Here is a 26,987-nt window from a genome sequence, read left to right on the forward strand (position 1 = left end):
TTTTTTTTTTTTTTTTCTCTCTCTCTATTATGTTTTCAGCACAGGGAAGCATTCCTAGCATGTACTAGGTATTCAGATAAATGCTTGTGTGATGAATAAATGAATTAACTAGTGAAAGAAACATTCCTTTCAGGAACTTGGATCCTGTCGTTTCAGGCACAGAAGCCTCCAGGAGCTTCCTCTTCCTGCATCCTCTGTTTGGCCACAGGCTGGTCGGCAGCCTGTGAGAACCATGAACAATCTGCTTGAGAGGCTCCTTGACTCACTGCATCCACCGGGAGCCCAGTCTTCCCTTAAAAGGTCACCTTATCGGAAAGTACCAGTGATGGCATTTACGAGCTCTATTTTTATCTGTGTTGGAAAAGTCTCAAAGTTAATTCCCAAGCCAACGACATTAAACTCGGGAACGTGGATGACCAAGAAAGCATCTACGTGATGCCTTTGAGTCACAGCTTTGTTTCCCGTGGCAAGACTTCCAGTCCTCCCGGTCACTGGGCCCTTGTTTTTCAAGACTGGCTGACTCTAACAAGCTTGTGATCCCCCATTCGTTAGAACTAGATCCTGCAGCCCTTAGTGGTCTAGGAAATGGTGTCCTCTTCCTTAAGGTTTGCTTAACTCTGCTGGGGCCTTCAGAGAAGAACACAGAATAGATTGCCAGACACCTCCCGGTTTATTCAAACCAGCTTTCTACCCCCATTCCCAAATGGGAATGAATCGTGGGTGATAGCATTGCTAGCAGCAGGAAGGAAGGAGGCGTGTGGCCAGAGGAGAGGGCTCCCGATGAGCTTGGCCAGAGAGATAATTGGACAGAAGCTACAGAAATGAGAAGAGTAACCCAGCAGAGCTGGCAAGCAAGTCGAGGGCCTGTGCCAGGGAAAGGATTCGCTGTCAGAACTGGGGGAGATTGAGAGAGAGAGAGAAGGGAGGAGTATGGAGAGAGGAAAATGGCATGAAGGACTGAAGGAGGAAGGCTGCAGGAGGGAAACAGGGAGCAGCAGAGATGGGAGGAACCATAGGTAATTTGTAAAGTGGAGAGGAGGGAGGGGGCACACATGTCCCTTTAATCCAAGTGGGGTCCTTCGGGGAAAGGGGATGTTGGAGAGTCAGGTGGAGGCCCCAGAGAGATGGTCAGTCACACACCCCCACGGCAGACTCGAAATGAGGCAAGGAATGTTCTCACTCCCAGATTCAAGGTACTAAATTGGCCACGATCCCTGCCTCTGGAAATTTAGGAAAGATAGTTTTTGACAAAGGATGCTGGAACTCGGAGGACTCGAGCCACTATTTGAGTCTCCTCCCCTTTCCCTTAGCAAAAGCCTAAACAATTCAGGGTCCATGCCCCACTGTCTTGCACCCCGATCTCCTCTTCCCAGCAGCACCCACACAGCCCAGGATCACAGCCCCCTGTGCGTCTCTGCCCCTGCTGGCTACTCTGGGCCAGGGACCAGCCTGAGAGCTTGGAGTCTGGGCTGAGTCAGCACTGCCTGTGGGAGAGATCGCTTCCTGGAAAGTCTTGCTTCAAAACTTCTGGCTGGCCAAGCGCCGGTAGCGAGCAAGAGGCACACTGGAGGCTGGACGATGCATCTTTGGCTTTCAAGATACCTCTCACCAGAGAGAGAATCACGGGACAGAAATTTCCATAATCCCGCTTAAGGTGTGACTCCAATGTACTTCAGGCTGCCCCTCCACCCTCCACCCTCTCCGCTTCAGAAAATCACATTCTCCTGTAAATCTGACAAAATATATGTTCTGAGCCTCAGATATCTATTTTCTGAAGATATGTCCTTATTCATTGGGGCAGCAAGAATACTCCCTTGTGTGGGCACAAGGCAGAACCCTCTCTTGATGAAAAGGACAGCATACCGTTAGCAGGATCACCAGACTGCTCCAGGGGCCAAGCCCCCGCTCTGTCTCTGGGGGCTGCGATGCGGAGTCTAAGCCATCCCCACCCTTCTCTTCAACTTGGGAGTTTTGATTCCCGCCCCCCAATGCAGGGTGAAGGGTCATTTTGATGGTCTCACTTTGGACAAGTGAGAAGAGGGAGCATTTTACTTTGACCCCCACAACTGCTTGCTATGCAGCGGGCACTCTAGCGGGTAGGCAGTGAGTGGGTGGCAGCAGCTGCCAGGCACCTTCCCCTGAGGATGTATCAGTTGGTGCCAAAAGCCTCTATAAGCTCTTTCTGATCTCTGTGCCAGCGACTACGGGTCCTGGAAGGAAGCCAGGCGTCCACCCACCGGGAGCCCTGCATTCTTCTCCACCCCCTCATCCGCCGAGAATGAGGTGGGATGGCTTGGGAGCTCACTGAGAAGGGAGCCGATGGGTCTTAGACACATTTTCCAGCTGTCACACCTGCTGACGTGGGAACGTACACTCAGCAATGAATTGTTTCAGGCTTTCTTGTTCCATCCGTCCCAGGCCCAAAGCGGTGGGAATAAGAACTTCCATCAACAAACTGTGGCTCCCAGTTTGCCTCCTTCTCCCTCCCTTCTTTCCACCCTTCCACAAACACTTATTGACGTCCGACTGGCACCTACCCTGTGCCAGTCACTGTTAGGGGCTAAAGACACACGGACACAGTCTTGGGGGAGAAAATACATGTAAGTACTAATCAGACACGAGGCAGTGATACAGTGTTGCAACATGAGAGGTGGCAAACCGGTGGCCATGGGCCAAATCTGACTTGTAGACACGTTTAGCTTAGCTGGCAAGGAATTTAAAAAACTGTCAGAGTTCACATAAAAATCAATATTTCCATCTGTTTTTGAAATAACACATCTGGCAATAATCTGGAGGAGGTAAAACACCACTGTCCCCTTTAGCTGGGATGTGCTCTCAGTGTCATAGGTCACATACCCACCCCCCACCTCACCCACTTCCCTGTTGAGTTAAACTGGTTCGTTTCGTTCATCCGCGTTCACTGCCACCATCGTGCACGTGTTAGAACGTGGGACCTTAGAATGAAAAGCCATCAGGAGACCCAAAGGAGGGAACCGTCAGCTCTGCTCGAGGGAGTCAGACCAGTTACCCCTTGAACTAAGTCCAAGGACTTTGTTGATCTGACGACTTGTATACTGTTTCTCCCCTGCCCCCATCGTCAGATGCATAAGGGAAAGGCTCCAGTCAGTTCCCTCCTCCCAGCATCTCCAGCCCACAGCAGAGTGCCTGGTACAGGGCTGATCTCAATGCACACTTGTGAAATGTGTTGAATGAAAGGAGCCGCTAGAAGCGTCAGGTGGAAAAGGGAATTCCAAGCAGAGGGAACTGTGGGTGCAAAGGCGTGACAGTGAATAGTAGAGTGGGAAGGGGCAAATAGTTGGTGGCGAATGGGGGTGGGGGTGGGGTTCCGGAAGTGTGAGGAGGGTGGGATGAGGTACGGTGGAAACAGCAGGAGTTGAAGCCGGGAAAAGACTCCCGTGGGACCCGGAAGGGCTTTTTAGAGTGTATTAGGAAGGTAACCACGGAATCTTGGAAGTGATTTAAGGAGTGAAGTGACAGGATCAGAGTCTTGTTTCACACGGAGGACTCTGGCAGGGTGGTGGGGTGGGGACAAATGGGAAGCTACAGAGGGAAGACGGAAGCAGCAAATAGAAACTTCAACTCAATATTCCCCTTTCTGAGGCCCTTGAAATGCCACTGGGGACCTATTTTAAGAAAATGGTGCCCCCTGCTGACTAGGTCTGGGCTTGCATCTCCCCCCCGCCAAGAGGGAAATTACAAAATGTTTTGGCCCCGAACAAAAGTACCTGGAAGCCCCGGGCACGGAATTGCAAGCGGTGATGCATCTGAGAGCGCCCTCCTTTCCTAGATGAAGAGGGGCCCATGGGAACGGGTGACAATGACTAATGCCACAGACTGTTGCCAGATAAATCTGAATTTCAGATAAGACACAATTGTTTGGTATAAATCTGTCTCAAATATTGCATGGGACATACTTATATTCAACAAGTATGTGCTGTTTATCTGAAACTCAAATTTAGCTGGGCATCTTATATTTTTATTTGCTAAACCTGACAACCTTAGATAAAGTGTGTTGGAGGGGCCAGGAGAAAACTAGAAGTGAAATCGGATGCGTTACCCTCCTTGGGTTTCTCTGCAAACTCAATCTCACTCCTCCATCTAAACAGAGCTGGAGATGATACTTTCTCATATTTTATAGTGTTGCCCAGTTACACAATAACTCTATTTGGGAAATCAGTTTTCATTAAATGAGCCCATGATTCCCCTAAGAGAATCTAAAGAGAGCTGTGGACCCTTTTTACAGCAAAACCAACCTACTAGCTTGACATATGTGTGAGCACCTGTGTTACACACACATTTGTACATTAAAATTTCAGGGAGTTCTCAGCCTTCGTGTAAGAGTGACGTTCCCTCTGGGGCTATGGTCTGAACGTGGCAGTTCCGGGGTCCTGAGTAGGAGGAAACGGTGTCTAGTCAGCCCCTAAGCTAAAACGTGATGCCTCTGCTAGCTCTGGCCACCCACACAACATGACAAGACACAGAAGTGGGCAGGAAGAAATATCCTGTCCCCCGCCCCTTGGAGAATGCCTTGAACCTCTTCCCTCTTCCACCCCTCCCAGAAATAACAAGGAGTCGGGCATATTTGGACAGAAAACCCACCAGCCCTTGTAGACTTGAGCCTCAACCGAGTGGAAGGCATGGGATGAAATCGCTCCCCGTTCCAAGACCCTCTTTGTTCTCCTTTCCAGCCTTCTTGCCACGGCAGGTAGCGCACCCTGGTTCCCAGCCTGAGGACTGTCAGAAATTAGCTTTCAGCAGTAGGCGGAAGTTCTTCCAGGATAAATTCTGGGTGCTCTGAGCTGGGTGATGAAAAGCCTCGGCCTGAACATCCTGGGAGCAGAGCTTGGAGTGGAGGTGCCGCGTCTTGTCTCCCTCCCGCGGCCCTTAGAGCCTGCTCTCCTCTTGACCCTGCAGAGGGAAGGCAGAAGGTCAGGCAGATGTTGGTTTAGACTCTCTCAGAATGTTCTAAATGATGTAAAACCTCATCGCCTGCTGCTTCCATCTTTGTCAGCATATGCTTATGTGACATTCAGCTTCAGTAGACTGAATCATGGAATGCAAGCCCCAAATGGACCAAGGTGTTTCAAGCCAGGAATCATAGTGGTATGCCTACAATGTATTACCATAGGATGACATTTTATGTTGAACATTTTCTGCAATTAATCAATTTTTCTTATTACCTATATAGGGGTATGATTTCCAACTATCATTTCTTTGGAAGAAGGATTCTTTATGCCGAGGTGGATAGTCTTTCCTAAAATTTGTGGACTTAAAGTGTCCTTTTGTAAGCCATAGTGATATTAGATTATTTTTTTAAGTCCTTACTTGAAAATATAAAAAGCCTGCATACTTATATCAGCCCCCCAAATTATTTGAAAATTCTGCTGGATCAGGAAATCCGAACAGCCGGAAACCAGTGCCTGACATGTGCCAAGTGGAGGCTCACTCTGGGCCCTGCCCTGCCACGGAGTCGTGTGACCTTCGGCCGATGCACTTTGGTGGACTTTGGGCTCCCTGTTCCGAATACGGGGAGACTTGTTTTTGGCCTAAGCTCTCCCCAGGAGTGTTGTAAGGATAAAATGCCATGAACTAAAAGAGCTTTGGGAAAGAAGGAGCTCAATAAATATGAGATTGCTGTTCCTAAAGACAGCTGGTGTGTTTTCAGTGGGAAGGGCTGAATGATCCCGCAGAGACCCAGGACACTTTCTCTGCCAGGACATCTGGGGAGAGTGACCGGCACCACTCAGAAAGTGTGCAAACTGTTCCACCGACAAGTGGGACCAGACGGCAGAGGCAATGGGCCTCCTGAGGAGGTTGGCTTCTCCCCCTCCAAGGGCATAGGTCCAAGATGCAACCAGAACTCGGGGAACCTTGAGTTCTAGTTAATCTCTCTGGGACACATCCAGGGGCCTGCTGCAAGTTGCCCCCTCCCCTAACTTGTTCTTCCATTTATAAAAGGTGCAGGTTCCTGCTCAGTCCTCTTCACAGGGGTGTTACAGGGCTGTGAGAAGACACACCACCCGATCCTAAAGAGCTCACTTTAGAGATTATACACAGTGAGTGTTTAATTCCTGTCCCTTTAAGTCCCTTGAACAACAACATGTAATTTTTCTTCCTTGTAATGATTAATTGCAAAATAGCTTTCCCTATGGTTTTACCCCAAATCACATTTGCGCATCGCTCCCCTTGCCCTAGGCTAAGAGGTGTACAGGAAATGGAAAAACCACTCTACCATGAACCTGAGCACAAACACCCTAGGAAGTAAGCCAGATAGTTTGACCAAAATAGACATTAAGTACAGTACACCCCAAAAGAAAAACACAGTGCTTGGGGAAATGTGTGTCCTGGCGCCCTCCCTGATACACATAGCTGAGAATTAACTGCATATGGAAGTCCTAGGATGCTTAGAAACCTGAGACATCAGGCTGCCCGGGGTTAGTGATCAACAGTACTTCTGTTTGAACTTGCCTGGTATTTCACGTTTATCGGTACCATTATAACCTAGCAGAGTGTTACCAACGCCGAGTCTGACTTGGCACTCTCAGTTCCTGTGATCCTGTAGGTGAGTACGCCACCCCGAACGAGCTGGCAGCTCACACAACATTTTAAAATATCTTGCAATTGAGCTGAAATGACGCCTCCCTGTAGAGCCACTCACCTGCTCCCGTGCTCTCACTTGAACTGAGTTGAAGCAGGAGCACAGGGAGAAGCCAGGCAGTTTAAAACCCCATTTCCCACTTGGCGGTAGAGCCAAAGCTGCCTTTCCACTTCCTTTCATCTTTACATGCTCTCTCCAGCTCAAGCCTCACCCTGCCCAGACACCTTCCTTCGTTGTTAGCTCTGCATTTCTGAGATGCAATGATTTTTCTACCCGTCTCCCTATTAGACTGTGAACACCCTAGAGGGTAAGTACTGGTCCTACTCAACTTTGAACTCACAGCATGTTCACAGGACATGTCACACCGAAGGAAGGGTTAGATGAATAGACACAGGACTGAATGAATATACCAGACCTGGGCTCCTGGCTCACCTAGGACAGGCTTGCTCTAGTATCAGGTGAGAGCCAGGCTGAGCTGTTGGAAATCCTTCTTGCTCTTGGTGACTGGTATGAGGCACGCCTGAGACCCCTGGTTGGGGATGGCAGGGGGTAGAGGTGGAGGGGACTGGCCCGATAGCTGGGAACATGTTTTAACCAGAGGGTTAAAACAACAGGCCCAGGTGAGGACTGCTTATAGGCCCCTGGCCCTGGTAACACGGTCTCACCACCTAACCGATCCACAGAAGACAGTTTGGAACTCTCAGTCCAGTAGGGAAGGAGCTAATTGGTGCAACTTTCAGGATGAGAAACAGAGAAAACAAAGGGGTGGAGAAAAGAAGGAAGTTCAGCCAGTTGTATTTAAAACCTCTTCTCTCAAGGAGGAGTTCAAGATGAGAGGGGGCCTTTGGGGGCAGAGCTGCAGTGAACTCGGGCCCCTGGAGAGTGAGACGAGTACAAGTGAGGCAGGTCTTGAAAGGCTGGGCGGGGGGTGGGAAGGCAGCCGCGCAGGAAGGAGGCTGGGCTCCCATCTGGAGAGCCAAGGGGCTGGGGCTGCTGAACAGATGGAGTGAAAGTTGCAGCTGGTGGAAATGCACTTTCATGTGTAAAGTTTCGTCCACGGAGGATTTCGACTTCCAACTCTGAAGGCAGCACTGGGCAGGTGGCTCTGCTCCATGCTCCGCCTTCCCCTCCCACTGCCACACAGAAAATTCGACAACGGCGGCTCTGTGCCAGGACTCAGCCACCGTGCCTTCCACCAGCATCCCTTTCAACAGGCAGGAGCTGGCATGGGGACACCAGGGCACAGCCAGGATGGTGGAGGACTGCAGTGTTTTAGCAGCTGAAGGGGGCAGGGGAATAGGAAGGATTAATCCAGCCTTCCCAGGAGGGGACCGAGAGGACCAAGAACAGACGCGGAGGTGGAGAAAGGGAATCAGACCTTCCAAAGCTGTTCACGACATACACGCTGGGTCTCCGCTCTGGGCTTGGTTGAGCTTTGGCTGAAGGGGAGGCACTGGGGCAATGTGAACGCACAGCAGACTCTGAGGCTCTGGGCTCATTTTATCTCAACCTTGAGAGAAGTTTCTCAAGGGGAGAATATATCTGTAGTTTTTTAAGAAATATTTGCCCACCAGAGCTTTAAGAGAGAAAGTGATTTTTACATCCTCTGGCTCTGACAGTTACCTGTCCTGATATTTAGACCTTGGCCTGTGGGAACAGAAGCCACAAGCACAGCAGCTCTTGGGGGAACTGGCCACCCAGCCAGGTTAACCACACCCACGAGGGAGCAGCCTGGGCCATGAGCACCAAGCTCTGCCTCTTTCCTCTCTCTTTCTTTCTTTACTTGTGCGAGGCTGTGCTCCTGGCCATCAAAAACAGAAACAGCCACTCTGTCTTGTTAAAATCCAAATGCTGTTTTTAGAGTATGTGATTTTGCTTCCTTAAAAAAAAGATAACAAAATAGCCAGACTGAGACCTAGTCCTTTATCTCTATTGTGTCCATTTTCCCAAAAGATGTCACTGTTCGAGAAAATAACTTAAAATATTCTTGGAGTGGAGGTAGTCTCTCTCTTCTTAGTGGGATGTCTTCTTGGCTCCTTTCCCAAACTTGGCATCGAGACCAAGACCTATATAGAGAGAGAACACGGGGAAAAAAAACAGGTTCTCCAAAATTGGAGCTTTAAATAAAACTAGTTTTCAAACATTGGTTTTATAAAAGCTCCTCAGAGAAAAGAGATTGGTATCAAATGAAAAAAAATCACCAAGATACTGGTAATTACATGGATATTTGAAATATAGCAGGGACTTCCCTGGCGGTGCAGAGGTTAAGACTCCACGCTTCCACCACAGGGGGCGCGGGTTCGATCCCGGCTTGGGGAACTAAGATCCCGCACATTGCGTGTGGTGCGGCCAAAAAATAATAATACAGCAAGACTGAAAGAAATTTAAGCATCAAACTTCTAAGCTAGGTCTCTCAGCTTACCCACAGCAGCATAAATGAGTAGGGAATAAGTATAAAAATTTTACCCTGCTCAGTACCTGGGGAAAGCAGAATTACTGGAAAGAAATCACTCAAATGAAATGTTCCTTAGGAAAGCTAGAGTAGAGGTAAGGCTTCCTTTTCTCTTTTAAAAAATTTTCTCTAAAGTAACCTAACAAATTTCACAAATATACAAATAAATATTAAGGAAAAAGAATAACGCTCTGTCACTGTCCCTTTGTGTGGTCCAGAGCTGCCCGCTCTGGACGGAACTTACCCAAGAACACAAGCACAGTGCCCACCCACTGCATGGGGCTGATGGGGTTGGCAAAGAGGATCACAGAGGCCAAAATAGTGAAGAACTTTCGAGTTGTGGTGATGATGGAGCAGGTCAGGGGACCAAAATACACCACTGTCATGAAGATGAAGCTCTAGAGGAAGACAGGGAAAGACTAGGTCAGGCTGGCTCTTGGCTATCTATCTGCCAAGAGGTCTAAAGTCTGTAACAGGACATCACGGCTAATCTTGCCACCCCTCTTCTCGTAGCCTGGCCAGTCTCTTTTGGGGAAGCCAAGCCATCCTCCATCAAGGCACTCACCTGGCCCAGGGCACTAGTCAGGCCAAAGAGCAGGATGTTATAGATGATGGTAGGGTATCTTTCGGCAAAGCTCAAGAACTCCCAGAGCTCCCCAGTGAACAGGATTCCTAGGAAGAAACGTCAAAAGATGAACGGTGCATCTTGTGTGCCCATATTCACACCCCTGCAGAGGCCTGCTAAAGCACTCTGAAGGAGGGCATGGAAAAACATATGGAGTGAGTTTGTATTGTCCCATCAGGCATCTCCTATTTTTCTGATAAGAGAAACTAACTAAAGACTCTTCTGGGAAGTACTTGGAAGTTAATGAGTTACTCCTGCCAAAGTGATTGAAAGCAGCAAACCTCAGATGCTGTGAAGATACCGATCCACACATCCCTAGCTCAAGGCAGCCCCAAGCACTGGTCGATTCCAGCCATCAGTAGCCTCCTCTGTTAGCCCTAGTGTGTTGTATGAAAAATACTCCCTGTGTGCGCCCAGATTTGAAAAGTTAGGAGGCACTGATTTAAAAGCAAATACATCCATGTTTGAACAATGTTCAGTATTCACCACATACCAATGTCTCATCTCCCTCAGAAGAGGGCGAGTTCCCAGGGCACCCCAGCATTTTACTACTGTGTGTCCTCCCATGATACCTGGCACAGGTCTACCCGATTGTGCCAGTAACAAGTAGCAAGCAGAGCCAACTGGTCAAGGTTTCTCCAAGGCTTCTCGGGGGCTTGCACATAAAGGCATCTGAGAACTGATGGGCAAAGTTGGCAACTGGCACCAGAGCTAGAGATTATATGGATGAGGGCAGTCTGCCCTCTGCTGATACGTAGAAAGAATAGCAGAACTGCTCCTTACCAGCTCCCAGCAGCAACGTCGACCAGAGGTTGATGTTCAACATCATGTCGTTGGAGCCTGTTTGGTAGTGAGCCCGCATGTGGTCCTGGGAAACGCCGGTCAGTCCATCCAGGGTGAGAGACAAGAGCTGGGAAAGAAAGAGTACAGCCTGCAGCGAGAAGGCCACCGGGACCCTCCCTGACGCAGGACACATAACTCTCACCTTTCTGAGACCCCTCAGAAAAGCCGCTGCCTTAAGACAGAGTCCTCAGACCAAAATGCTGCCATTTGCCCACAGGGGGAGGATGGGAGAGACCACGTGAGCTCCCTCCTCCCCTCAGGCACTCAGAACGACAGGCGATCTGAGCCACATGGATGTAATGTGATCGGAGCACGGCAGGAAGCCTACCGCTTCCCAACACAATGCCGTGAAGTCTGGCGTGCGGGGGCCTAGAACGGCTCATGGTGAGCCACACTCATTCTTCCACTAAAGCTGGAGAGAGGAAGTCTAGTCCCAGCATGTTAGCCTCCTGACTTGAGTATAGGGCTCCAGAGACTGGATTCTGTGGTCACACTGCCTGGATTAGAATCCGGGGCAGTGTAAGTCACTAACTCTGCCAATTAACAGCCACGTGACCACGGGCAAGTGATTGAACTTTTCTTTGCCTCAGTTTCTTCACCTGTAAAATGGAGATAATGCTATCTAAGTTATGAGGTTATTGTTGTAAAAATTAACTAGTTTACATGTAGAACACTTGGAACAGTGCCTAACACCTAGTAAAGTAATAGCTACTATAGTATTTTTTTAATTAATTAATTAATTAATTTATTTATTTATGGCTGCATTGGGTCTTTGTTGCTGCGTACGGGCTTTCTCTAGTTGCGGTGAGCAGGCACTGCTCTTTGTTGCAGTGTGCGGGCTTCTCATTGCGGTGGCTTCTCTTGTTGTGGAGCACGGGCTCTAGGCGTACGGGCTTCAGTAGTTGTGGCTCACGGACTCTAGAGCGCAGCCTCAGTAGTTTGTGACGGGCTTAGTTGCTCCGCAGTATGTGGGATCTTCCCAGACCAGGGCTCGAACCCGTGTCTCCTGCATTGGCAGGCGGATTCTCAACCACTGCGCCACCAGGGAAGCCCTATAGTATTATTTTTAACCCTGGCTTCCACGTTCCTTGGAAAGCCACAGTGAGAGACACACTACTCCTTTCCTCTTTGTTCTCAGGTCTCTGGAACCTCACACCAGCATTTAGACACAGGCCTCAGAGTCATCCCTTCCCCAGAAGGAGAGCTGACCCATAGTGAAATATTTTAGGCTCCCCACTATGGCCTTAGCAGAGCCAAGGGCTTTGCAGCCAGAGACAAAGACCAGAAATGTGGGGCAAGAAACATCACAACCTCCCTCAAAACATATAACTGGCCTTCTGCCTGCACAGGTGGGGATACTCCTTTGTTAAGATTACTGGAAAAGGCTTCCTTTCCCAACAGGATTGCATACCAGGAGCAGCTCTCCATAGCCAACTGTGTGTTCTTCTATCCCGACTACTTTCTTGGGTTTGTACATGAAAAGGGCCACTCCAGCCACAATTAGCAACACACACAGGTACTTGGCCATTGGATACTTCTTCTTCAAAAGGGTCACTCCAAGGAGCATGACTACAGGGAAGAAACAGAGTGGAAAATTCAGGCACCCATAGGCATTGATGAGCCCAACACTCTCCTTCTAGGAGCCAAAGACTCACGGGAAAAAAAGAATGTCCGAGAAGGAAAGCCGACAGAGGACAAAAGGAGGGTGCAACGCTGGCACCTAGACAGAGAAGACTGAGCAACAAGGTTGAGCAAAGAGTATAAGGAAGGGAAGAGGTAGAGAACAAAGGTGAAAGTTCTAGGAAGGAACAGGGCAGGGGAGGGGCAGCAGGGAAGAGTGACAGGTTGAGGAAAAGGAAACTGATGATCAGATGGGATTTAGGGTGTCTAAGGACAACGTAAACACGTGGGACACCAAAATGATTGACTATGTGAAGCAGGTTAGGTCAGCCTCTGGCTCTCAGTGAGGATTACCAGCTAATGAACACCCAACACCACAGGAAGTGATAAAGGATGGGCAGGGGGAAGGGATGGAGGGAACCCGAGAGATAGCTTTGGTGAGACGACAAAGCCCAGAGGCATAGAGCTCTAGCAGAGGAGGATCAAGCTCACTGCAGGAAGAGTGAGGAAGGAAGATGGCGACCATCTTCTTCTGCTTACCTGGGATGGGCTTGCACGATTTACCAAGGACCTGAAATTAAATTCAGCAAAAATAATTTCTGAGCGTCTTTGATGTGCCAGGTACTGCACTAGGTGCTACAATAAGATGAGTTAAGTGTGGGGCCTGCACCAGAGACTGCAGCCTCGGAAAGCAGCCCTACCACGGCCAGCCCACCACCACTAAACCTCTGATCTATGGTTCTTCACACTCTTAACTTCCCAAACACACTCTCTTTTTATTTAAGTCACAGGCCAGAGGGAAGCATCTTTCATCCTCTTTTCAAGCAACTTCTGAGCCAACCCTCATCCCACCCGAAGGCTTCACCTGAGTTGGGTAGCTGACAAACTGTAGTGCCGAGTTGCTGGAGACCATGGCACCCAGATAGGAGACAGAACAGGCAGCGTAGAGCCAGCTCCGAGTACGATCCACCCTGGCAGTGTCAAAAAACTGGATCCCTGGGAGAAGACAAAAGAAACATACAAGAGAAAGCTGGTGGGCCTAGGATGGACCACTGAGCAAAAGTCAAAGCCACATGAAAGGAATTTGCCTGTCAAATAAGATGAGAAGCACAAACTATTTCTGTCCTCTTAGACTGGGAAATCCCCGAAGATTCTCCAACTCTCCAATCCCACCTAACCCTAACACAAGACCTCATGGAGGGCAGGGGTGGGGTTAGGGTGTCCATTCAGTTCAAGGAACTAGTTATCCCTGCTGCTAGCCCCCAGGGAACAAAGAGAGAATGCTCAAAACATGCTTGAAGCTGACACATAAAGGAAGATCAAAAGGACAAAGGAAAAAGCTTTAAGTATTCTCATGGGGATCTGGAACACAGAAGACCCATTCCCTGCACATTTCTGACTGACAAGTTGATTTAATCTAAGGAAATGGGGTTTCACCCTTTTCCAAAGCCACTAGTTTTCTCAATCGAACAGAGAGGCTGTTGCAAGCACTAAAGGGGCTGAGGGTGCTGAGACTTAGACCTAATGCCTAGGATACAAAGGGGAGGGGACACACAACAGATTACTGTCTAAGTACTCACAGATCTTGGCAAACACGGCATTGATCACGCATTGGATGAAGACCAAAGTTAAGGCAAAAGTGAACGTCTCCTGCTTGGCTCCCTCCCCATACTTTCCTCTTGTTCTAAGAATGAAATGCATGAGAAAGAGGGGAGGAATTAGTATACTTCGCTCAGTGCCATCTACTAATCCAGAGCCACTGAACACTTTTGAAGTTTTCTAGCCTCTCTAGACGTAGGGAGAGTTTGGTAAGGTCACCGGGCTCATTGACATCAGAAGCTGATTTTATGGGATCTAAAAACTAGACATTCCAGGCTGCTGATCCTGTAGCCGAAGGAAAAAAATATCCGTACAGGATGGAGCAAGAGGAAACGTGAAAAATTAGTTGGTGAAACGAGGTATCCCGGGCAGAAGAAGGGATTTGGGCTAGCAGCAGGGCCGAGGGCAAAGGAATCCGCTACCTGCAAGCATCTGGGAGTTCCCAAAAGGGGCCGGCACAGGTCATGGAAACCTAAGCCTGTGAAACCTAGCTCCTTAGAACCAACAGGAAAAAAGAGCAACCAAGGGAAGAAAAATAACCAGCTCCCGAGAATCCAGAGACCAACTTTCGCGTTTTAGAAACCTAGGGAGGTTTCAGCGGCAAAGGCGGTCAGGATGCCGGGAGGGCGGGGCGGCGTGGGGGTGCAAAAGGGAACAGTGGGGCCAGGGGCGGGAGGACCGCGAACCTGACCACAGGCTGGGGAGACAAGGCGGACTGGTTAGGGGGGCGGAGGTCTGCGTTCCGACCCGGGGGATCCGCTCACATCTTTTCCTGCAGGATCCCATAGTAGAAATAGCAGACAAAGACGCCGAGGAAGCAGAGCGGCAGGCGCAGCCGGTCGGGCACCAGGGAGCTGCTAGCGGCCATGAGACGCCCGGACGACCCGACCGGAGACCCGCTCACAGCCGGCAGCGGCGGCGGCGACAAGTCCAGCCGGACATCGCCGACCGGCGACAGGGGCCTCATAGGAGCTGCATGTGACCGCCGTTGAGCAGGGCCTCAGCAGCCACCGCCAGAACTGCCAGCTCAGGACCGCCGAGGGAAAACTCTTCAGAACCCTGAACCCGCTTCCAAGGAAAGGGCACCCACCCTGGGGCCTTGATCTCGTCCCTGGTGGCCAGGGGAGCCCGCTGTCCCGAGGGTGACGCCTTACCCTCGAGACTTTCCGACCAGGCAACTCCGAGGACAACTGAGACCTGGAGCTCGACGGGATGGCCTAGGAGATAGGGGGACGTGGAATGATGACGTATAAGGATGTGGAGGTGACCAATTGGCTGCGCTGTCCAAAGGCAGACAGGTGGGCGGGAAGGAGGAGTGCGCCGGCCCGGCAAATCCGAGAGTCTTTTTCCCGGTCGGCTGTCAGGCTTCTGCTGGGTCCTAACGCCCGGAAATCGCAATGCAGCCTTAGCGCCCCCTAGCCGCTGCCCAGCGTCCCTGACTCTAACCCCTCTACAAGAAGAGCGTTCGTTGCTCAAGGTCTGGCTTTTGGGGAGCCGTCCTCCTCCTAGGGCACATCGCTAGGCTCCCAAGGGCGGCAGAGCTTTTGTTTCAGCTCTGTCACTTAAAGGCAGGGTAACCTACGCATGTCACCTAAATTCCGAGCTACAGTTTTCCTAGTCTATATTATTACTAATAATAGCCACCTTGTCGCCTCTTGACTGTTCTGAGGATCAAAGGAGCTGAGGCTGTGAAACGGTTTTATAAACTGTAAAGTGTGCTGTGCAAGTTTGAGGTATTTATTAGTCATTACTCTTTCTCAACTCTAATCTTATTTCCTCACATCCTCAAGGTGGAAATGGAAGCTTGCCGAAGTGGATTTTCTTCAGGGTCTTACAACTCACCAACAAGGGAGCAAACCCTCCTGCATTGATGAGCTCCTTGTTGGAGCCCCTCCCTCATCCCAGTGTTGGACCTCCACGTGCTGACGCCAAGAACTAGGGCCGGACTGACCCCAAGGCTTGCCACTACCGGCCTCAAGCCCCACCGTAATCATTGGACTCTGGGTTGCTCTTTGGGTAGAGACTTCTTCTCCCCTTCTAGCAGCCTGCTCCTTTGGCACAGCCTCACGCAAAGGAAGGAAACTCGGGGCAGCACCACACCCATCCCTCCGGGCCTGACTCACTAAGACTTTGGGGGTAGGCCAAACATCTTTCAGGGGAGGGGTAAGAAGTAGAAGATAGGGTCTGTCTGCAACCCCCCGTGTCCTTTATATAAGTTGGGGAGGGGGACCCCGATACATTTGTTCTCTTGCCCAGTGGTTTACTTTACTATATTAGCCGACGATTCCAGGGCACGGAGCTGGGGTTCCAGTCCCAGCTCTGCCTCTTTACCAGCTGGGACTTCAAACAATTCACTTGACCTCTGAGTCAAGTTTCCTCATCAGAAATTAATGGAAATGTACCAAGCGGTAGAGTACTGTGGTTAGAAGCACAGGCATTGGATTCAAAAGACCTGGTTCCCAGTCCTAGCTTCCCCGCTTTGTACCTGTGTTTTGGCGGCAAGGTTTATCAATTTTTTTTTTTGTCTTTCCCTCATTAGTACAGTGGGATTTATCACATCAGATGGTTTGTGATATTTCAATGACATTTTATGTAAAGCATTTTACAGTGTATCCGATGCTTACCTAGCCAATACATGGTAGTTGGGATAGCCTGGCTTAAGAGTTTGTTTTGAGGTTTTATGAGATAGATAGATATAACTGTAGTTATTATGACTGCCTTTGGGGTAGTCGACTTTTAACCCACACAGTGGGGATAGTGTGTCTTTTGTGAAAATGCTTTGTAAATTGCAAAGCACTATCCGAATGTTCGGATGGTTATTCTCATTTTCCCCGAAAGCCTAAGAGCGCTTACGGGGCGGGGGCAAGGATAAAGCTGAGGAACAGTTTCTTCCGCCCTCTGTGTTGTGGGTACTCACTGATGTGCAAAGAATACTCACAAGGAGCTAAAGGTTCCCTAAAACTGTGCCCAGAGATTCGATCTGAATGCCATTCCCTCATCTTGTTTTCCTTGCTGATGCAAGGAGCACCCACAATGTCAAACTGTCTCCCCTTGGTCACCCTTATGTCCCTGCTAAAATCCACTCTCCCTTAGGGTGTTTTTCCAGACTCACCCAAGAAAGGATGACTTCCCCACTGACTCCTTCACCCCACCTCCACCACACTCTTCATTCTGGACAGACTCTCCCTGGCCCTACTGTTTCTATGTCCAAGTAGAGAATGCAAGCCTGCTGTCCTGAGGACACAGACTCTGGATCCATCCCCCCAACATTATGTATTAAGTAAAGGCTCCTCTTAAAGACAAGGATGAAGTGATTAATATGATACCCTCAATCTCCATCCCGCTCCCTCCCCCCAAAAATATTTAACAGAACCTCAAGCTGCTGGGAATACTTATTTATTTGGTCTATTAACACCAAGATCTGCAAAAAACAAACAAAAAAACACAACTTCTAAACACAGGATAATAAAACTTGAACATTAACATTCTTCTTCGATTTTGTGTAAGCTCTGCAGTATGGAAAATATACAGACTTCAAACAGCTGCAAAAATAGTGTCTTTGGGAGAAAATAGAGTTTCTACATCGATACAAGAAAAATAGGCATTTTTCTAATCCAGCCCAGTCCTGGGGCAGGTGGAGGGTGGAGAGTCACCACTTGCCACCCGGAGGAATGCCAGTTCTCCCTCTCCCCTACTACCCACCTGGGGCTGGGCAGGCTGGGCTGCTGCTTAAGACAATCTTAGGGTGAAAGCGAGATGAAAATGCCACTTAGGAAAACGCTTGGTTCCCCCTCTGCCAGCAGCTGGATTGGTCAAGTGTTATGGCCCTTTCGGGCTGCTTTGGTCAGCTCCTCCAATGAGAGGGAGGTAGGGGGATGGGACTGAGAGGATCGGGAATCTATTCGGGTCTCCTCGTCTGCGTCTGGGGAGGAGAGGTAAGGAAATCTGTGGTGTCCGCTCTCCTTTAATCATGGCCAGCTTGCTCCATGATAAAGACAAGGGCCCCATACACAGTCCTTCGGACTCACACCCAGGGGTGGGGGACCCAAGACCTTCTGGGTGTGTTTTCCACCAAGTGAGAGAGGTGACAAGAACACGGGTGTGACTCGTGAGCTGCCCAGCTGCTAGTGGAGGAGGCAGGTCCCCTCACATTCGAAGGGGCAGGGGTCCATCGGGAAGAGGACCCAGGGCTTTGACACAATGAATGAAAGTGCTCAAAGGCCAGGAGGGAAGGGCTCCTTCATCCCCCGTCTCAGGGGAGCTCGGGAGGGGCCTGCCACCAAGGCACTGGTCTCCATGGTGAAGTGGGGGTGGGGCCCTCAGACCACCAGGGAGCTCTGGAAAAGCACGGGCTCTTCTGACGGTGGGGGGCGCTGCCAAGGCTCGAATGGCAGCGAGGAGGCCTTGGGGGCCTCTGGATCCTTCCGAGGCGGTGGCCTGGGGCTGGCCGGGGGAAGGGGGGACCCCGGGCTTGAGGGGCAGTTACGGAAGATGAAGCCCATGCTGGGGAAGAGGGGCTTCATCAAGCTGACGGGGCAGAAAGCCGAGCCGGTTGGGTTGAAATGGACTTTGTTCTTGTCAGGACAGGAAGTCAGGAAGGCCAGGTCAGGACCTGGGGACCTGGAGGATGGAGAGAGAAACACAGACATACATGTGTGCATGCACACGAACAGCCGGTGAGAAGGGGCGAGAGGTGTCCCAGCGTCAGGGGAGCGAGGGAGCTAGGGCTCTGTTCAAACATGTTGGTGACTTGACCAAAAACACGACAGGCTGCTGAGCAACAACCAGCGCTCAGTAGGCCCCTCAGCTCTCCATGTTTTAGAAATATGGCTAAACAACAGGAAATCTACTTTAGCTAAAAACAGGAGGGATTAAAGCTAGACGGAAAGGAGAACTTCCTGACAGTGTGATTCTAGAAGAGGAGACCGAGAGATCTTTTAAGTTGAGCGATTTCATCACTGAACAGTGTTTTAGGGGCAGACCACTTGCCTGAAAGCAGAGATCCAAGCAGAGTGACTTGGACTTTTTATAGCCTAGAGCAGGGTTTCTCGTCCTCAGCACTACTGGCATTTGGGCCTGGGTGATGCTTGGCTGTGGGGCTATCGTGTGCATCACAGGATGTTTAACAGCATCCCTGGCCCCTACCCACCACACGCCAGCAGCACCCCACTCCAAATTGTGACAACCATTGCCAGATGTCCCCTGCGGGGAAAAGTATCACCCATTGAAATCTACTCACCTCAAGAATCTAATTCTTGAGCAGATTTGAAAGGTGTGATTTTCAAAACCCTTGCTGGGAGGAAAGGACAGCAGCTAGACCTTCTCAGGAGATCTAGGTTCTAATTCACCATGTGCTCCTGGCCTAACCTGCCTCACCTCTAACATGGAAAGTAATTCCTACCCTTCTGATCATGTAGGGGAAATGAAAGGATTAAAAGAGGTCAGGCCAGACAGTTCTAGAGTAAGGAATCCTTATGATAAAAAAGGAAGAAGAATGTCCGGCCACGCTTCAAGGGTGAAGAGCCCTGAGAAGCTGCTGGTTATGAGGATTCCGGGCAAGGAGACAAAAGTGTGGGAAGACAGTCAAGCTCTGCACCAATGCTTCCCATCGCCTAATTTTTCCTTGAAGTGTAATGTATACATACAGAAGAATGCACTTAGTGTACAGCTTGACAAATTGACTACTATTTTAATTGTAGGATTCTAATCATTCCAAACCCAGGAAGAAGAGCGAGGCACGCAGAGGAGGACGGATGTTGGCCCAGCGTGAACGATGGGAGGAGAGGTAGAGGGAAGCGAAGGCCTGTGTGCAGGGTGTGTTTGGAAGCCTGGGGTCCCAGAGGACTCCGCAGCAGCAAGGTGCCCCCTGACTGAGAAGGGCTTAAAAGAATCCCACTTTAGGAAGAGATGGGGGGTGGGCAGGAGAGGGAATGCTCTTAGCGTGTGCATGCATGCACGAGGAGGGTGACCCAGGGGAGACCAAGTAACACTCGAAGGACGTGAGGGCAACCAGCGTGACCCTGAATGGCTTGATTCCCTCCCTGGGAATCTTACACGATGGGCAGCCAGGAAGAGGAAAATGTGGCAGAGGAACCACTAAACATAAGAACTTCCCAGTAGGAAAGTTCATACAATAAAGAGACACCAATGAGCTGAGAATTTCTATCCCCGGACATCTAAGAAAGTAACTGATGGATCGCCACCTCTCTCAAAGGGTTAACATAGGGGCAGGAAGCTGGATGAGATGACTTTAAACCTCTTCTGTCCTTATGAGCCTACAAAAGAATAAAGACGAGCAACAGCCTAACTGCCACAAGCAATTCCAGGTTGTAATTACTCAACTACACTGTGGACTGGGGAAGGGTACAAGAGCCCAGAGTCTGCTTAAGCTACGAGACCTGGCCTCTTCCCCACACACGACCCCAGAGGATCGAGGGTTCTTGGGGAGATGCCAGGCAACAGTGATGATGGGAGCAAACCCTCAGTGCCCCTGGTTTTCTCCATAATTCCCACTCTGGGTTATATAAGTACCTCCTGCTACTACCATGGGTTGTCCTCTCCCTTATCTGAGATACAGATGGAGCCATCAAGGCCCCACACCCTGCCCTAGCTAAATCTCCACTCACACACCATAACTAAACTTCCTCACTGCCATCGAATCCACAGCTTCCAATGTGAATCGGCCCCGATGAATATTACAGTAGCAGTGGGAATATGGTGACCTCTCTTCTTAGCTCCTGCTAAGGGGGACCGTGGGACATTTGGAAAGTTCTGGCTCTTGATTCTCTCTGCTAACGGGAGGGAACTGTACTGAAGAAATCAACTTAAGAATGACTTCTGAATTGTCCAGTCTGGTTTGGGAATATTCCATAGTCCTTACTTGCAAGGACTGGAAATTTCTGTCTGTGAGTTCATGACACTTGAACCACTGCAGCTGCAGGGTGAAGATTTGACTCAGAAGCAATCAGAAAGCTTTTTAGGCTCCCCCTGCCACACCAGTGGGCATGAGGCGCTTCTAAGCTCTGCCTGAAGAGAATTACTAGTATGTTCTCTCTCTGATTATGGTCTAGCAAATTCTCACACCTTCCCCGGGGATGGAAAAAAATAGAAGAAGCAAAGGATTTAGGTTTCAGATCTCTTTCCTTTCCAGCTCCTGCTGCGCTTGTGGCTGGCATGTGGGCAGAGAGCAGGTTTCTATGGAGATCATGATAAGCAAAGACTTAGGTGCTCAGAGGAGGTAATGTCAACAAGTTTGGTCATGGAAAGACTGCAATACTGATCATCTACAGTTGACAATGTCTCCAGGACAATAGGGAGTCAGACTAAAGAGAGGCCTATCAGGTGGGATGCCACAGGGCTCAGCCTGCATCCCTGTCCCTCCCTCGCACATCCTGACCCCCACCGACTGGCTGAGGAACTCACGACCGGCTGAGGTACTCACGTGGCCTCTTCAAACACCCGCACTCTCTCACAGCCTTCAGGGGGTTCCCGTTTGAAGACGTAGCTGTGATTGGGCCGAGGGGAGGAGGCAAAGGCAAGGACTGGAGATGGGCTGCCCTCTTCAAGGAAGGCTGGGTGGCCTGGAGGGGAAGCTGCAAACACAGTAAGGCTGAGTCCCATGGTGCTAAAGGAAGGGCTCCGCTTTCCCAGACTCAGACCTTGGTGTAAAGGGGCGGGACTGGGAGATATGGTACGGTGGGTGGCAGTGGTTATGTTAATCCAGGTTGTTTGTCTACACTCTACCTTAAAACATCTTTGAGGCAGCCTTACAAGAATACAAACCTTGTATATGTGTGGCTGATTCACTTTGCTGTACAGCAGAAACTAACACAACATTGTAAAGCAATTATACTCCAATTAAAAAAATTAAATACCATAAAAAGAGGCCCAATAAAATAATGATGATAAATAAAATAAAATTAAAAAAAAAAGAAAAGAAAACCAGAATTGTAAGGGGGAAAAAAAAATACAGACCTTGTTATACAGGATAAAAAATCACAGTTGAACTGAGGGAAAAGTTGGGTCTAATACCAATTCCATATTCCCCAGAGGTAGACTGCGACTGGAACTCTAAGTCTCAGACTTGAAAGAATCCTAACATCTCTATCTCTGCCTTCTTCCAAGACTGCACCGCCCTGCCTGCCAACATACCACAGCTTCTTCCCTTCCATGGTCTTGAATATCTATCCCTTCTTCCAGGAAGAGCTCTTGTACTGACTCAGACAAGCAATCTTTACTCAACCCAACTTGTGGGATAAGATTCCTCTCACTTTCCACACAGCAAATGTACTTTGCCGAGGTTACAAATATTGACTTTATCTGTATTTGTCTCACATTTATTCTTTATTTCCTATGCTCTGTTTACCTCGGTATTGTTAGGTCATGCCTTTGGCCAGCCTACCTCATGGGGTCGCTGTGAGGATCAAGTTAGGTGATGCAGGCAACAACAGTGCTTTAGAATGTCAGGATCATTATGACGGGGAGGAGGGACTCTTATCTTGTCCTCTCAGTGACGCAGCCACGGCAGAATAGAAAGTGGAGATTTGGAGTCAGAAAGCTTGGGTTTCGATTTGGGTCAAACTGTGTGACCCTGGGCAAAAGACCACATTCTTTTATTTACAGCGTTCACACCCGCCTTGAGATGTATTGCTGGTAACGGGTCCAGTGGACACCTGAACGGGCTCATGGGCTCTCCACAACGGCATCTGAACCTCAGCCAAAAGACGGGGGTGGGAGGGATTGCTTCTTTGGATTACAGTGAGGATTAAATAAAATTGTAAGTGCAGAAACTTCATATAAATTATAAATTAGAATCTATATCAGGGACCACTATAACGTATGGAATATAGATGACTCCCAAAGATATTCTAGTTGGTTAGTAAGTAAAAACTGCGTGGCCAGAAATTGATGAGAGTTGGAAAAGGGCATGAGATGACCCCATACCCCATGTGGGCCCCGCAGCCTGGGCCTCCCCAGCTCACCTTTGTCACTGGGGATGGACGTCAGCTCCTCGGCTGCACCCTGGTGTTCCTCACGGCCAGTCTGGCCAGAAGGCTGGGGGGATGCCAGGGGCATGGAGGGAGAGCTGGCAAGGTTTCCAGGCTCCAGGAGGAGGAGGGGATGATCACAGCTGCCGCTCTGGGGGGGAGCTGGGGCACGGTGCCCATCAGGGATTTCAAGGATCTGCCGAGGAAGAGTGGGGGTCAGGCCTGTCTCTGCAGGCTGGCAGGGCTGCGGTAACCCTTAGGGTCATCCCCTTGCCATTGTCCTTGTCCTCGACTCACAACACACAGTGACAGCAGGACACCATTTCCTCATGTCACTGACTTTCCCAACAGCCCCCAATCTAAGAGACACCTCCTCCTGCTTCTCCCAGAGTGCTTCATTCTTTCCCCTCATAGACAGAACTTTATGACTACATATTTATTTTATGGTTTCATCAAGGTGTTGCCCCCATGAGGCTGTAAGCCTCACGAGGGCAGGGGCCTCCTGTGTGTCAGGCTCTGGGAACACAAAGGTGAATAACACATGGGGGCACAAGAGGGGGCAAACCACCAGGACACTGTAACAGCTATAGGCCGTTGCAGGACAAATGTGCAGATTACTTCCATGTATTAAATACACCCCCCTCATTTTTTTTAACATTCAATGGTACTTGTGTCCACAGATCACCAGTCTGTGTGCACGTGTAAAATCCTACATATATGCACATGAAAAATCAACCAGCAAGTAAATCATAAACTGAGGAGTGTGTCCATTAGAATTATATTAATATTGCCCAACTGGCATTCCGCAATTGTCCTGTGTCAGTATAAAAATGTGCCTGAGGGCTTCCCTGGTGGCGCAGTGGTTGAGAGTCCGCCTGCCGATGCAGGGGACACGGGTTCGTGCCCCAGTCTGAACTGCAGAAAAGGGAGCAAATAATTCTGCCTGGGAGTGGAGTGGGGGAGAAGGCTGCACAAAGGCAACTGGGCATGAAGGATGAACGCATGTCACCAGGTAGAGATGGAGGGAAGGGAAGCATGACTCTAGTACTGGGGCCCCTTGAACTGAGGCACAGCTGGGTGACGCTGACAGTGACAGTGACGAGTATGCCAGGAACACTGAGCTGGTGCTTTGGCTGAGAGTGATGCCTAGTCCCTTCCTCCCAGCCAGGTGCCTTCCTCCCTGCTGACCCCTGGCTCCTTCTCTTTCCATTCAATGCCCCAACGTCTTCCCCAACTTCACCCACCCGGCTCTGCTGTTCTTGTGGTCAAGTCCATCTGAGTCTAATAAACTCAATTTGTGTTCCTCCCATGGGGTGGTTTGGGCATGTTTCTCTGTTGACACGTGCACAGCCTGTGAGCCCCCAGACAGCACGAGTCCCAACTCCCTGTGTCCAGACTCAGCAAGACGCTGCCTATCTGTGCATCCGGGTGCGGCCCCCACTCACCCGCAGCAGCTCCTCCTCACCCTGCTCTTTCACAAACACCTCCTCCAGCTCTTGGTTGAGCCCTTCCAGGCTCCGGTGCAGGCAGGGGCTCAGTCGCAGGACAGCGGACCCTGAGGGGAAGCTGGGAGGGGACGCCTGAGGAGGAGGTAAATGAAGCCATCACTGAACCCCACCAAGCCCCGTGCAGTTATCAGTTCTGACCAGGGGGTAACAGTCATGCCTACACAGCAGAACCAAGTGAGTAGAGGAGAATTCAGGGACAGTTACCAATTGCAATAGGTCCATTCAGTGGGGTTTTCTCCAGAAGGCAGACCTTTGAGGGGTCCAGAGTGTGCTTTTAGAGTCTGCATCACGGCCTCAATTGTGCGGGGGGTGGGGATGGAGGACAGAGACATGCAGCACAGCAAGAAACCCTTTCCAAAGTTGCACCAAAACTTCACCCGGCACCCACGTGGCCACAGGCCCTGCAGTGCAGGAGGGCTCACGGGACCCACCCACCCCACGGGGCCCACCACAGAGGATGACAGAGGGGTGAAGGCTGGGGAAGAGACGTACCCTCAGTGCTCCCCGCACAGCATGGTCCCCTTGGAGGGGGGAGCCCCGCTCCTTCTCTTTCCCACTGCGGCTAAGCTTTGTCCTCTGCAGCTGTTGCTTCAACTTGGTAATCTGGCGGCAGGGAGAGGGGGAGAGGACAGGCAGGTGAAGCAAAGCAAAAGTGCACTGGGTCCTCCCTCCCAGGCGTGGCTATTGCCAGAAGCCCATGAAAATACGTAAAAGGAAGATGGAAGTTAATCTTCCATCTCAAAATACCTCGGTGGTGTTCAAAACTGTGATGATAGGCTCATCAGGCAAGCTGGACACCATAGTAACCAGATCATTGGATTTTTTGAATTACCATGTATTCCACAGATGGCTCGCGTTCCGAAAAATTAAAAATATACAACACTGAAACCATTTTTGTCTTTCGCAGATTCCAAAGGCATGGAATACTACTCTATTAATAGAAATGGAAAATGATGTTTTTGAATTCACTCCTCAAAATACATTCACAGCTATCTCAAAGGCCCTGGGACCAAGAAGGATGGAAGGATTTCCTCCCATTTTAAAGTAGACTGCACTGAGCAAGGAGCAGCCTCTCCAGAAGGAATATCAGCTTCTGTCCCAACTTCACATCCTGTAACAATTATGGAGTATCATCAACAATTTTAAATATTGTCCCTGTCGCATTTGTAATTCTGGACCTACTGGTCCTTAGTGTAAATACTCTGATAATTACAAATTGTAAATACTTTGTATTTCCCACTAGCCTTAAATACTTCATATTCTCTCTCTGTTCTTACAACCAAGAGGGCAGAAGCTACTGCCCCATAAAGGGTGACCCCGGGTGAGTTGGCCCTCCTGGGGGCTCCCCACAGCATGCCAGGCGGAGCTGGGTTGGGAGCCCTGGAATCCAGTCTATGGCTTTCTCTTCTCACCCTCAACCCCTGTGGCCCTCATGAGAGGGAGGGAGGGCCAGGAAGAAGTGTTTGAGGACACATCATTATCTCTTCTTTTAAAAATAAGGCTGGATGAGTAGTTAAGTAATAAATGAGGTTGGGGGCTTCCAACTCCCAGAAACTCACTCTTTCTCCAGTCTCCGAAACGCTTATCTGGATCCAACCTCAAAGTGAAGTGAGAACAATGGCCACCCCCACCCTGAGCTAGGCTGCTGGAGGGCCAAGCCCCTGCCTGCAGGAGGGTCTGGGCTCATGAAGCCAGGCCACCAGGAGGCTGGGAGGCAGCTATGAAGGCGCCATCTCATTAGGAAAAGGCTACGTCGAGGCAGGTGAGACTGGAAATGTGGGTCCACTTTGGAGCGGATGTGTCCATGGTGCTGGGGGTAGACGAGAGGCAGCTTCCCGGGCCAGGGAGTCAAAGGGGGCAGTTACCTCTTTTCGGTGGTCTGTGCTGCCCCAGGACGCTGAGCGCTTGTGTGTACACGAGCTGGCCCGCTCACCTTCAAGCTCTTGCCAGGACAGGGGGGTCTGCAGGGAGAGAAACCCAGCGAGACAGAGCAGCTTCTCAGGCTGGCTCTGGGGAGACAGACACACCATTTCCCAGACAGAGGTGCTGGCTCTTTGAAGTCTTCTCTCATCTGCTCATCAACCTCCTGGACCCTGCCAGCCCCTTTTATTCTTTCAGGCTTCTCCACCTGCACTGCCTCTTTCCCAGTCCACATCCTCCAGGAAACCTTCCCTGATGAGCCAATAAGGCCAACCTGCTCTTTACTCTCTTATGACTTTTACACTTGGATTATAGCCCCAACTACTCCAAGTGCTTCTCCCCAGCAGTGAGGACCAGAATTGTCCCTCCCTCTCCCAACCAGTTCCAAAAGAGCACATTTTGGAGGCTCAGGGCAACACTGGCATCCTCGATTCCCTCCCCATCTATGTGCCCAGCACGGGCCCAGATTCCTGGGAGCCTAATGAAGACAAGTTACCAGATGGGACTCCATTAAGGAATCATTAATTGGTAAGACAGGAAAAAGCTCAACAGAGATGCCCCATGCTCTATCCTGAACCAAAGCAGAAGACTTCTGTGAAGTGCAGTACCTCAAGCTTGTTCTGTGATTTTTCCCGGTCCACAGAGGGTTAGGGTCCCCAAAGTCCTCCTGAATACATAGGGAGGGGAGATTTTCGCAAAGGAGGGAGCCAGAATTCTGAACTCAGCCCTGACTCCTGACTCCTCTTGGCTTTATCACAGCTCCTTCTCCTGGGCCCTGCTCTGCCCCTGTGAGAACTTGACTCTCAGTCCGCCA

General features: G+C 50.1%; 2 protein-coding genes across 5 annotated transcripts in view; both read right to left on the reverse strand.

Moving 5' to 3' along the window:
* Positions 1-8,451: 8,451 nt before the first annotated feature.
* Positions 8,452-14,979, reverse strand: SLC35B1 (solute carrier family 35 member B1). The gene is made up of 9 exons (XM_024745149.1): positions 14,523-14,979; positions 13,740-13,843; positions 13,025-13,155; positions 12,700-12,730; positions 11,951-12,108; positions 10,480-10,606; positions 9,637-9,743; positions 9,316-9,469; positions 8,452-8,685 (listed from the first exon to the last, which is right to left on the reverse strand). Exons 1-9 carry the CDS (start codon positions 14,723-14,725, stop codon positions 8,633-8,635), a joined length of 1,068 nt encoding a protein of 355 aa, XP_024600917.1. The 5' UTR covers positions 14,726-14,979; the 3' UTR covers positions 8,452-8,632.
* A 2,159-nt stretch (positions 14,980-17,138) lies between these two features.
* The window catches only part of FAM117A (family with sequence similarity 117 member A), a 49,799-nt gene continuing 39,950 nt past the window's right edge, over positions 17,139-26,987 (reverse strand). For 2 of the 4 annotated variants that reach the window (XM_024742734.1, XM_024742739.1), the window contains exons 3-8: positions 26,119-26,214; positions 24,746-24,856; positions 24,191-24,325; positions 22,740-22,941; positions 21,200-21,350; positions 17,139-18,378 (exon numbers count right to left, since the gene is read on the reverse strand). In XM_024742734.1, the coding sequence (XP_024598502.1) occupies positions 18,078-18,378; positions 21,200-21,350; positions 22,740-22,833 (546 nt within the window). In that variant the 5' untranslated portion in view covers positions 22,834-22,941; positions 24,191-24,325; positions 24,746-24,856; positions 26,119-26,214 and the 3' untranslated portion in view covers positions 17,139-18,077. Of the gene's footprint in view, positions 18,379-21,199; positions 21,351-22,739; positions 22,942-24,190; positions 24,326-24,745; positions 24,857-25,000; positions 26,215-26,987 lie in introns of all 4 variants that reach the window. The other 2 variants (XM_024742724.1, XM_024742730.1) reach the window with 2 other exon arrangements.

Source organism: Neophocaena asiaeorientalis, unplaced genomic scaffold (genome assembly GCF_003031525.2).
Source record: "Neophocaena asiaeorientalis asiaeorientalis breed wild unplaced genomic scaffold, Neophocaena_asiaeorientalis_V1.1 scaffold1, whole genome shotgun sequence".
NCBI classification, from domain to species: Eukaryota; Metazoa; Chordata; class Mammalia; order Artiodactyla; family Phocoenidae; genus Neophocaena; species Neophocaena asiaeorientalis.

Coding starts and splice junctions, on each gene's coding strand:
- SLC35B1 (XM_024745149.1), bottom strand. CDS start 14,725: ATGAGGCCCCTGTCGCCGGTCGGCGATGTCCGGCTGGACTTGTCGCCG. Junction 13,156..13,739: donor TGCCGTGTTTGCCAAGATCT/GTGAGTACTTAG, acceptor GTCTTCTCCCAG/GGATCCAGTTTTTTGACACT. Junction 9,470..9,636: donor TGACTAGTGCCCTGGGCCAG/GTGAGTGCCTTG, acceptor GTCTTCCTCTAG/AGCTTCATCTTCATGACAGT.